The sequence below is a fragment of the Ranitomeya imitator genome, chromosome 1 (assembly GCF_032444005.1).
Source record: "Ranitomeya imitator isolate aRanImi1 chromosome 1, aRanImi1.pri, whole genome shotgun sequence".
Classification (NCBI taxonomy): domain Eukaryota; kingdom Metazoa; phylum Chordata; class Amphibia; order Anura; family Dendrobatidae; genus Ranitomeya; species Ranitomeya imitator.
Window position 1 is genome coordinate 476571970 of NC_091282.1, and position 12345 is coordinate 476584314.

At 46.3% G+C, this 12345-nt stretch overlaps 1 protein-coding gene across 2 annotated transcripts in view; it reads left to right on the top strand.

Annotated features, from left to right (window-relative positions):
- Positions 1-12345, top strand: part of PLAA (phospholipase A2 activating protein) — a 51792-nt gene that overhangs the window by 26721 nt on the left and 12726 nt on the right. For both annotated transcript variants that reach the window (XM_069765415.1, XM_069765405.1), the window contains exons 9-13: positions 463-682; positions 1458-1520; positions 6470-6538; positions 8666-8767; positions 10858-11022. In XM_069765415.1, coding sequence (XP_069621516.1) covers positions 463-682; positions 1458-1520; positions 6470-6538; positions 8666-8767; positions 10858-11022 — 619 coding nt within the window. The remainder of the gene's footprint in view (positions 1-462; positions 683-1457; positions 1521-6469; positions 6539-8665; positions 8768-10857; positions 11023-12345) is intronic.

Consider the following 12345-nt stretch of genomic DNA (forward strand, 5'->3'; position numbering starts at 1 on the left):
CCTTATATAGTCGAGTCTCATCTGAATTATGGAAGAAACTAGTATATGCTGCCAATTTCTTCTACAGCCAGCACTTGGACCAGAAATATGGTGAACTTAGTCTCTTTAGGTAAATTAGTGCTGCCTATAGATTTCTACAAAAGCAAATCTGCCCTGGCATCCTAAGCCGAGAACCATTCAGATTAATGGATGTTGTGTCAGATTGATGGGAACGGACATTCTGAGCAATACTTGGAGGTTAAGCCTTAGCTCCCGGGGAAAAAGGGGCAATCTGAAGTTTTGTGTTTTTGTTTTTTTTAAATTGTACTTTCTTATAAACGGAGGGCCAATCACTGAGCACATATAGGTCGCAGATATGTAATCTCCATACACTCCTGTAGATAAGTGGTCCTTGTACATCAGTGCTGTGGGGTGTCATCTACTGTGAAATCTTAACCCACCTGTCTCTTCCTCTCGTTCCAGGAGTATGACTACGTGTTTACAATAGACGTGAATGAAAGTGGGCCTTCTTACAAGCTGCCATATAATATAACTGAGGACCCCTGGCTTGTGGCACACAATTTCCTGCAGAGGAATGATCTGAATCCGATGTTCTTGGATCAAGTAGCAAAATTTATAATAGACAATACTGGTGGCCAGATTATAGCTGCACCAAATTCTGGATTTGCGGATCCGTTTACTGGTAAATATGAGTAAAATACAGTATATAACCTTGCAGATTAACGCTCGTTCCAGCCTATAGTCAGAGGTTAGTTATTCTGGTCTCCTCCTACACAGTGCTCTGTCTTGTTGGGATTTTTTAAAGGGGTTAGCTACTTCTTTTTTATTGCTGGCCTTCAATTGAATAGGGAGTGGGTCTGCAGCACGCGGCTACGATAGAAATGATGGAGCTGCTGTGTTTTGGTAGCATTTGAGAACTTCTGGCCAGAGCCTGTAACAGCTGATCGGTGGTTGTATCGGGTGTCGCACCCCCACCGATCAGATGTGGGTATCCCAAGGATAGGTCATCAATAAGAAAAAAAAAAGTAGTAGCCAACGTCTGAAGGCCCAGATCTAAAATATACAGCAAAGACTTTTCTCTATAGAAAATGTAGGCCCCATACATTCCCTATTGTATAGACATAAATTCAATTCATAGGAATAGTCAGCTATTTTGGATAGTGAGTAATGGTCATTAATGTGTTAGTATCATTTCGAAAAACATTAAAAACACTAGTGTGGTACTAGCCAAATATTTTTTGGACTATATATATAGAAAAGAGATAAAATCAGATATGGTAGAACAGTGGAGTATTGGGTTCAAGACCCAGAACACCTACCTGAAGACCACTCAAAAAATAGAAGAGAGCAGGTGGCACTCCAGTCATCTGTACAAAAAAGTGGGAGTACATTTATTAACCTATCTCTATAGAATGTTTAGACTCCAGCAAAACTAAAATATGATTCTTCTTTTCTAGGCGGAGGTCGTTATATCCCGGGCAGTTCCTCTTCCAATCCTTCTGTTGCAGATCCATTCACAGGCAAGTTTATGATAGATGTATGGCATGGTCTAGCACCGTATGTAACTAAAGAGCTTGTCCAGTGAAAACAAGTTACACAGGATAGGTGATAACTTGTGATCAAGAGGGTCTGACCCCCTGGACCTGCACTAAATTAATTGGAAGAACGAGAAATGTTATACCCTTATCAAGTGGAGCAGCATGTACGACCACTGCACATGGCTTTTCTCATAAGACCCATAGAAAATGAATCGAGTGACGTTCGGGCGTCCGACCTGCTGTTGTAACTGGAATAAAAGTTCCCCTCTTCTGCCTGTCAATGCGAGTCCGATGAGTCGGACCCCCTGTTGATCATTAGTCACCGATCCTGTGGTTGAGTGATAATTTGTTTTAAAGGGAACCTGTCAGCAGGCTTGTGCTCAGTAACCTACAGACAGTGTCAGGTCGGCGCCATTATACTGATTACAATAATACCTTGGGTGATGAAATCCGTCTTAATGATATGCTCGTGCTCCTGGCGGCCTGTTTTGGGGGGGGGGGGGGGAGGGTGTCTTCATGTGGTGCTCTGATTATTCATAATGCAGACAGGTCACTGATCCCTCACTGACCTGTCCCCTAGTTTACACCTGCTGCCGCTAGTAACAGCGAGAGCAGGAGCGGCTGACGGTACATTCATTAGCTGGCTCTTGCGCTGTAAATACATTTTTTTTAAAATGGCCCAAGTTCCCCTGTATTTTTGATAACCAGCCGACAAAACTCACAGTTGGGGGCTGCAACCCTCAGCTGTCAATTTCAGCAAGGCTAGTTATCAAGAATAGAGGGGTCCCCACGCCGTATTTTTTATTATTTAAATTAATAGTAAGAAAAGCGACGTGGGGTCCCCCCCATTTTTGACAACCAGCCTTGCTAAAGCAGACAGCCGGGGGGTGGTATTTTCAGGGTATGTGCACACGTTGTTTTGAGCTCTGCGGATTTTTCGCCAGCGGATTTCAGAAATCCGCAGGTAAAAGGCACTGCGTTTTACCTGCAGATTTACTGCAGAATTACCGCGGATTTTGTGCCGATTCCTATTATGGAGCAGGTGTAAACCGCTGCAGAATCCACACAAAGAATTGGCATGCTGTGGAATGTAAACCGCAGCGTTTCCGTGCGTTTTTTCTGCAGCATGGGCACTGCGGATTGTGTTTTCCATAGATTTACGTTGTACTGTAAACGCATGGAAAGCTGCCGCAGACCTGCAACGTGTGCACATAGCTTCAAACTGGTAGATGGCCATGGATATTGCCCTCCCCCCAGTCTAAAAATAGCAGCCCAGAAAAGGTACATCTATTAGATGCGCCAATTCTGGCGTTTTACCTGGCTCTTCCCACTTGCCTTGTAGCGGTGGCAAGTGAGGTTAATATTTGTGGGGCTGATGTCACCTTTGCATTGTCCAGTGACATCAAGCCCACGGGTTAGTAATGGAGAGGCATCTATAAGACACTTATCCATTACTAATCCTATAGATACATGGTAAATAAAGACACAGTAAGAATAAAGTCCTTTATTTGAAATAAAACAAAACACACTTTTACTTTTTTATTTAAAAATAACAAACACCGTTATACTCACCTAACGCCTATTCCACCGAAGCCCTCGTTCTCCAGTAATAAAACTGAAATAAAAACCACAATATACCATACCTGTCTGTCATTCTGTCCCACTCTGTAATCTATGTGTGGGGGATAAACAGTTCTCAAGCTGGACAGTGCCAAGATGCGACCGTACAGGCTGAGAACCACTGGTGACTGAGCTGCTGCGAGCGCAGCCTCAGTGACCGGCGGTGACATCATCGATGTTACCTCTGGTCACCGAGGCTGCGTTCCCTGCCGGGCTGAACTGCTGTGACCTCGGTGAGATCCCCGCTAGCTCCGTGCAAGGTTTTTTTTTTTTTTAAAGGGCCACTGTCACCCCCCTCCAGCCGTTATAAACTAAAAGAGCCACCTTGTGCAGCAGTAATGCCGCATTCTAACAAGGTGGCTCTTTTAGTTTTGTGTTCAGGTATTACTAAAATAAAGCAGTTTGAAACTTTGCAAAAATGCCTGTCTTTGTCCATGGAGGCGGGTCTGAAGCCTCCTCTGTGAAGCGCCCAACTGCCGTCACTTATCTCTTCTGGGGCGATGGTCGCCGCCCCCTGCGCGCTGTTTTCTTTTCAAATCCGGCGCCGGCGCTGTGTAAATATTTGTGGGGCAGGCGCAGTAAGCTCTGGCGGTCTGACGTCCCAGCCAGGCTTGCAGACTGCGCCTGTGCGGGCAGTGCGGCCACCCACCTCGGTAATCCCTGCCCCGCACTGTGTTATGCATTATGCACAGTGCGGGGCTGGGATTCCTGGGCATGCGCACTGCGTGTGTCAGCCACTCACCCAGGTCCACCCGCTGACACACGCAGTGCGCATGCCCAGGAATCCTAGCCCCGCACTGTGCATAATGCATAACACAGTGCGGGGCAGGGATTACCGAGGTGGGTGGCCGCACTGCCCGCACAGGCGCAGTCTATAAGCCTGGCTGGGACGTCAGACCGCCAGAGCTTACTGCGCCTGCCCCACAAATATTTACACAGCGCCGGTGCGGGATTTGAAAAGAAAACAGCGCGGAGGGGGCGGCGACGTTCGCCCCAGAAGAGATGAGTGACGGCAGTTGGGCGCTTCACAGAGGAGGCTTCAGACCCGCCTCCGTGGACAAAGACAGGCATTTTTGCAAAGTTTCAAACTGCTTTATTTTAGTAATACCTGAACACAAAACTAAAAGAGCCACCTTGTTAGAATGCAGCATTACTGCTGCACAAGGTGGCTCTTTTAGTTTATAACGGCTGCAGGGGGGTGACAGTGGCCCTTTAAGTATTTTGCCAGAATAGGGGGGACAAATATGGAAGGCAACCAGTATTATAGTTACCTTATAGATGGAGCACACAAGATTTATATATTGCCCATCTGCATCTATGGATGACTTATTATATGTAAAAGGGACAGAGCGGTGTACCAATATACTGACCCCACGGGCATGAATTGAGTAAACTGGCAGGGTGATTAAGGATTTGAATCTTCTTTTTTATCAGATGCGTCTCAGAGAGGCATATTACAGCGGGCTGGAATTGTCGGAGTAGTGAGAAGATGGCATATCTCTTATTTGCATCCCACATCTCAGATTCCATTTGTATTCTGAGCCATATTATAATAAATGTGCTGACTATTCATCCGTATTATCCGTAATTATAAGCTCATAGATGCTCATTGAATTCCAAAATGAAAATAACCCAAACCCCTTTAACCAAAGAACAGAAAGAAAGCATAAAGACATTCCTCTCTGGAAGAGAGAACAGGGGCCATTACCAGAAACAGGCCAACATGGAAGAACTATATTGTCAGATTATTGATGGAAATGGATAACATTTTTAACCATAACCATCCCAAAGGTATTTTTACAATGAAACATATGAACATGGCTTATATCCCCAGTAGAAAATCATGGGCACTGAGCCATAACCACTTCTGGCATCATGCGATATATCATGGATCACCGCCCGTCATGTCGTAACTGCCCTTCGATGGAGTCCATCCACTGAAGAGCTTCTTTGGGGGAGTCGAATATATTGACCTTGCTAAAAGTGGCTACTTGCAGCCAAAGAGAATACAGCATTGCATAAGAGACATCTAAAGCACGCAGGCGTTTCTTTATATCCATAAAGTGTGCTCTCTTTTTACGAACCTCCGCAGAGAAATCTGGAAAAAAGGCTATTTTCCTTTCCTCAATAATCAGATTAGTGTGATCTCTGGCTGTGATTAGGAGAACTGTGAAAGCTGCGAGGCTGGTGATGTATAACTGCATCTCTTCAGAAGATGAGGGAAGTGAGCAGCTAACAGGTGTATAGAAATCACTGAGCTGGAGCTAGCTGACTGGGATGTTAAGAGTTAACCCCTCTCGTACTGTAACTACTGTGCACTCTTGACCAGACACCAGAGGCCTTGCTCCATGGTAACTAGCTGTAAATTATAAAAGCTATCATTGCAGGAGAATAACAGCAGATATAAAAAGCAAGTCAATTGCAAACTTGCTTGTTTTCATACGATCTGACAAATCGGCGCAATTTAAGAACTTTAGAACACCCCCATATTCACCTTTAGCATTTTCACTTGCTCATTTGAATGGGGTTGTGCTGGGTTGCCAGGAGTGGGTGTCAGAAAAAATTTGACCGGAGAGCATGATATTCCCATAGGTCAGACCCCACCAACTGCAAAGTGACCAAGTATAAAGGTTACAAAGAATGCAGTTGTCATAGGCTTCTATATTCAGATGATCAGTGGCCGCACAGTAAACAAGTGACATTGTACCTTCTATAGACTGCATGTCTCATAACATATGAGGCTTCTTATCAGTTGTCATTTACCAGGAGGGCTCAGAATCCTTTTGAAGAAGGAGGACAGTAGACAGGAGTCTGATTAGGTCTCTTGGGAATAGGAAATTGCAAGAAACTGGTGATCAGGCAGCAATCATGTATCCAAGCTTCTCCGACTTCAAAGAAACCAATTTAGTTCACATGGTGAAAGGTTGCTGCAGGTTAATCTCCGGTTGGCTCTCAGGTACCGGCTCTCTGCCCTGTTATTTTTGACTTTGTTGTAGTTTTCTTTCTTTTTACTGAATGTGAGCTTAATTTGCCTTGAGTCTGTTGTCATGGTAGTGATGACTGGAAATATCTCCTCTTGGTGCGAGAAATTTCCAGTCATTCGTTAACACCCATGGCATGATGGGATTTATCCAGTGTAGGAACATGTCTTCAGTACCAGTAATGGTAGAGGCTGGTTACGGGGCTCATTAAGGATACAAAATGCCGCCTTGTGATGAGACCTAAATCAGAAGCTCTTGCCTGCTATGCCAAGTCTTGTCCAGTTTTTTCCTCTGGTGTACTGATGCCATTTCGTGACATTTTATCTACAGGTGGCAACCGGTACATGCCTGGCTCATCGTCAAGCCTTTCTGCTGCGGGGGCAGGAGATCCATTTACAGGTAATTATTAGGAAAAGTGTTACATCACTGTGACCATCGCTGAATGATGGTTGTCCTACTGCTGGGATCTGCACCGATCGGCAGACTTCTCCCTGATACAAAATGATGTGGCAGGTCAGACATCTAACCCCCACCACATTAATTCTTTATGGGGGGCGCCAGAAGAAGCCGAGTGCAACGCTTGGCAATCCCATAGTGAATGAACGGAGCAGCATCTGACCATTTGCACCGCTGCTCCATTCCAAACAGATAAAATCGCCCTATTCTGCCAATCTATACTGGTTTCTACAGTCGGACCCCCACTGATCAACAAGATATCACCTATCCTGCAAAGAATTTCTAACACTACACATAGCATGAAGCTATGGCTAATATATTCAATGTGGACAAATTTGAACTCATCATCTTTCCTTCATGTCATAGATCTTCCTTACCTGACCTATCTATCGCAATTAATGACATCATGCTTTCCCCCGTACCGGAACTCCGCTGCCTCGGAGTGACCCTTGACTCTGGCCTGTCCTTCAAACTGCACATCCAAGCTCTTTCCACCTCCTGTCGCCTCCAGCTCAAAAATATCTCCAGAATCCGTCCTTTCCTCAACCGTCAATCTACTAAAATGCTTGTGCACGCCCTAATCATCTCCCGCCTTGACTACTGCAACACCCTCATCTGTGGCCTTCCTGCTAACACCCTTGCACCTCTCCAGTCCATCCTTAACTCTGCTGCCCGACTAATTCATCTCTCTCCTCACTACTCATCCGCTTCCCCCCTCTGCAAATCTCTTCACTGGCTCCCATTCCCTCATCGTATCCAGTTCAAATTACTAATACTGACCTACAAAGCCATCCATAACCTGTCTCCTCCTTATGAACTAATCTCCCGATATGTTCCCTCACGTAATCTCCGATCCTCCCAACACCTCCTTCTTTCCTCCACACTTATCCGCTTCTCATCTAATCGCCTCCAAGACTTCTCCAGAATATCCCCCATCCACTGGAATTCTATGCCCCAACACGACCCACTATCAACCACATTCGGATCCTTCAGACGGAACCTGAAAACCCATCTCTTTAGGAAAGCCTACAGCCTGCACTGACCCCGCTGCCTCCTCATCACTACCGAAGCTACCGCCTCACCAACACCGGAGCTGCTGCAACCCTCAACCTATTGTCTCCTTCCCCACCATCCTGTAGAATGTAAAGGTACCTTCACACTGAACAATTTAACAACGATATCGCTAGCGATCCATGACGTTGCAGCGTCCTGGATAGCGATATCATTGTGTTTGACACGCAGCAGCGATCTGGATCCTGCTGTGACATCGTTGGTTGGAGCAGAAAGGCCAGAACTTTATTTCGTCGCTGGATCTCCCGCAGACATCGCTGAATCGGCGTGTGTGACGCCGATTCAGCGATGTCTTCACTGGTAACCAGGGTAAAAATCGGGTTACTAAGTGCAGGGCCGCGCTTAGTAACCCGATGTTTACCCTGGTTACCAGTGTAAATGTGAAAAAAACCAAACACTACATACTTACATTCTGGTGTCTGTCCCCGGCGCTCTGCTTCCCGGCACTGTCAGCGCCAGCCGGCCGTAAAACACAGCGGTGACGTCACCGCTCTGCTTTACGGGCAGCCGGCGCTCACAGTCAGTGCAGGAAGCAGAGCGCCGGGGGACAGACACCGGAATGTAAGTATGTAGTGATTTTTTTACATTTACACTGGTAACCAGGGTAAACATCGGGTTACTAAGCGCTTAGTAACCCGATGTTTTCCTGGTTACCCGGGGACTTCGGGATCGTTGGTCGCTGGAGAGCTGTCTGTGTGACAGCTCTCCAGCGACCACACAGTGACGCTGCAGCGATCGGTATCATTGTCTAGATCGCTGCAGCGTCGCTAAATGTGACGGTACCTTAAGCCCACAAGGGCAGGGTCCTCGCCCCTCTGTATCAGTCTGTCATTGTTAGTTTGTTTACTGTAAGTGATATCTGTAATTTGTATGTTACCCCTCCTCATGTAAAGCACCATGGAATCAATGGTGCTATATAAATAATAAATAATAATATAGCGGCCATTTCTGTCTATATGTCCCAAAAGATATTTACATAAAGATTACCTTTTCTTTCAGGGAGGAATGCGTACCGATCTGCGGCCACACAAATTTCAAACGCTTACTTTCCTAGGAAAGAACCTCTCACGTTTGATCAAGCAAACCCAACACAAATTTTAGGTAAGTCTATAATAGCCTATTTCACATTTTTGTGTTGGCAAAAGGTTCAGTATGTTTTTGGAAAGCTGATGACTAATGTTTAAGGCTCCACTCACACAGGCATAGTGGCTCCTGTTTTCTAAAGATCCTGTTGACTTCTAGGAGGTTCACCAGGTTCCTGAGTAATAGACAGTGCAGGTTTGCCTTTTATACAGGACCGTGTTGCACCATAAGTCGTAGGTCTGGTTCCTTGCAGAAGCACATCTTCTAAAGTGGTTTTCCACATGCTGACAAAATGACGACGACTCGTTTCTGAAAAGCTTATTCTAAAGTATCAGAAAACATGGCTGCACTTAATGATCACACCATAAGGGTGCGTTCACACCTTCAGGTTTCGTATGCCATTCCTGAAGCCAAGAGACAGACATTTATTCCACAGAATCAGAAGTCGTGGGCTTTTCTTTACTTGTATCCATCTGCCTTTTATGATCCATTTCTGGCTTTTGACTTCAAAAATTGTTTCACGTAATTTAAATGTAGAAACCTATTCTTAGAGAGCGGCTTTATAACAGTCCCCAGTCTCACTGCAGTGTTACTAGCTTGTCAGCATACAGATTACCACTTATCCGGGTTTTCCCCAGAACAATGTACATTTTTATAAATAGATCTTGGAATAATAATAAGTTCCACACTTGGATGTGTCTAAAAATAACGCTCCTGTGCTGAGATGATCTTATAAATGTGCCCCTGCTGTGTCTGACCGCACAGGGACATGGTCTGATCATACCACAGCTCCTGGGCAGGGGAGGAAGCAGAAGAGTATACAGGCATCACTACAGGGGTCACAGCTGATTCTTTCTGAGGTAAAACCTTGCTTAAAAACAGGCAGGGAAATGTTTTACCTCACAGAATCAGCTGTGACCCCTGTAGTAATGTCTGTATACTCTTCTGCTTCCTCCCCTGCCCAGGAGCTGTGGTATGATCAGACCATGTCCCTGTACGGTCAGACACAGCCATTACACAGTACACAGCAGGGGCACATTTATAAGATTATCCCAGCACAGGGACATTATTTTTTTAACAAATTAAAATGTGAAACTTTTATTCCAAGATAGTGTTTAAAATGTACTTTGTTCATGGGGAAACCCCTTTAAATGCTTTCTTACTGGGGTTATCTAAACTTGGCATAGGATAAGTGACAACTTTTGGGTTTTGCACAGATCCTAAGAACACAGCTCTGAAGTACTCCATTTGAATGGAGGCACCACACCAGATCTCTACAGCTCCACTCATTGTGTATTGAACAGATCGCAGACATGTCTGACAGTCTCCCAGACAGTGAATGGACGGATTGTCATGCCCACACTCTACATCTCTTCTCATTGTGTATTGAGCAATAGCAGTAGTAAGATGGGTGATACTTTCTTGCAAAGTTGGAGCAATCCCTTTAAGACAAAACCAATGATCATTTGTTTCTATGGTAAATGGTCCTATAGGGATGTGCAGATTAAAGGGAACCTGTCACCCCCAAAATCGCGGGTGAGGTAAGCCCACCGGCATCAGGGGCTTATCTACAGCATTCTGTAATGCTGTAGATAAGCCCCTGATGTAACCTGAAAGATGAGAAAAAGAGGTTAGATTATACTCACCCAGGGGCGGTCCCATCCGATGGGCGTCGCAGTCCGGTCCGGTGCCTCTTCATAGGATGACGTCCTCTTCTTGTCTTCACACTGCGGCTTCGGCGCAGGCGTACTTTATCTGCCCTGTTGAGGGCAGAGCAAAGTACTGCAGCCCGGTGCCGGGCCTCTCTGACCTTTCCCGATCTTTTTCTCATCTTTCAGGTTACATTCCAGAATGCTGTAGATAAGCCCCTGATGCTGGTGGGCTAAGCTCATCTTCGATTTTTGGGGTGACAGGTTCCCTTTAATTCCACAGTGTATAAACCAGGATTGGTGGGAAGGGGTTCGGCCATCCTCCCTCCGGTTGTGCTCACACTTCACTATATGCAGTAGCATTCTTGTCAGTGTTAACCTCCCAGTTGCTGTGACTGCATACTGAATGTTAAGTAGATCATTACCGTGTGTTGGTTAATGGTTTTTCATTGCAAATAGGTAAAATGAAAGAACTGAACGAGTCCGCCCCTGAAGAATACAGGATGCCTGAAGAGGACTTAATCAGACTTGATAAACTGCTGTCCTTAGTTGTTAATACCTCAAGAGAAACGGTGACCGCTCAACAAGTGGACACGCTATGGCGGGCGGTCAGATGGCCAGAAGGTACTGGATTTCTGCTCCACGGAGTAAAGCTGGCCATACAGAAAGGGCTGCTGAATGTGCCGACTATCTATGGGGTTTTGGGTGGGCAAAGTAACATCTTGTTTGCAATCAATGGCCCACATTTCTGGGAGAATTTTGTAGTATGGTGTCCCACAGAAAATGTGGACGCTGAAAGGAAAAGTAAAGGGTTTCTAACAAATCTGTAGGGATGTACTCATTTAATTCCCTTAAAGGGAACCTGTCACCCCGTTTTTTGAGATTGAGATATAAATACTGTTAAATAGGGCCTGCGCTGTGTGTTACTATAGTGTATGTAGTGTACCCCGATTCCCCACCTATGCTGAGAAATAACTTACCAAAGTCGCCGTTTTCGCCTGTCAATCAGGCTGGTCAGGTCGGGAGGGCGTGTTCACAGCGCTGGTTCTTCCTCAGCTTTACGTTGGTGGCGTAGTGGTGTCCGCATGTTGAGGTGACTAATCCACTGTGGGCACGTGAACAAGCAGCGCGCGATCTGCGCTGTCATCCCTTTCGTCGGTGGGGGCGGCCATCTTCCTGGGGCCGCGCGTGCGCAGATCGAGTGCTCTGCTGCACGGGGCTTCAGGAAAATGGCCGCGGGATGCCGCGCGTGCGCATTAGAGATCGCGGCGGCCATTTTCCCAAAGCCGAGTTTGCTTTGGGAAAATGGCCGCCGCGATCTCTAATGCGCACGCGCGGCATCCCGCGGCCATTTTCCTGAAGCCCCTTGCGGCAGAGCACTCGATCTGCGCACGCGTGGCCCCAGGAAGATGGCCGCCCCCACCGACGAAAGGGATGACAGCGCAGATCGCGCGCTGCTTGTTCACGTGCCCACAGTGGATTAGTCACCTCAACATGCGGACACCACTACGCCACCAACGTAAAGCTGAGGAAGAACCAGCGCTGTGAACACGCCCTCCCGACCTGACCAGCCTGATTGACAGGCGAAAACGGCGACTTTGGTAAGTTATTTCTCAGCATAGGTGGGGAATCGGGGTACACTACATACACTATAGTAACACACAGCGCAGGCCCTATTTAACAGTATTTATATCTCAATCTCAAAAAACGGGGTGACAGGTTCCCTTTAAAGGGAAGTGATAATCAGAACATGACCTATTGTTTGTCAGGTTTTTCTGTGTTGCATGTACCATATATACTCGAGTATAAGCCGAGATTTTCAGCCCATTTTTTGGGGCTGAAAGTCCCCCTCTCGGCTTATACTCGAGTCATACCCGGGGGTCAGCAGGTGAGGGGGGGTGGGGGCTGTCTAGTTATACTTACCTGCTCCTGGCGCGGTCCCTGGAT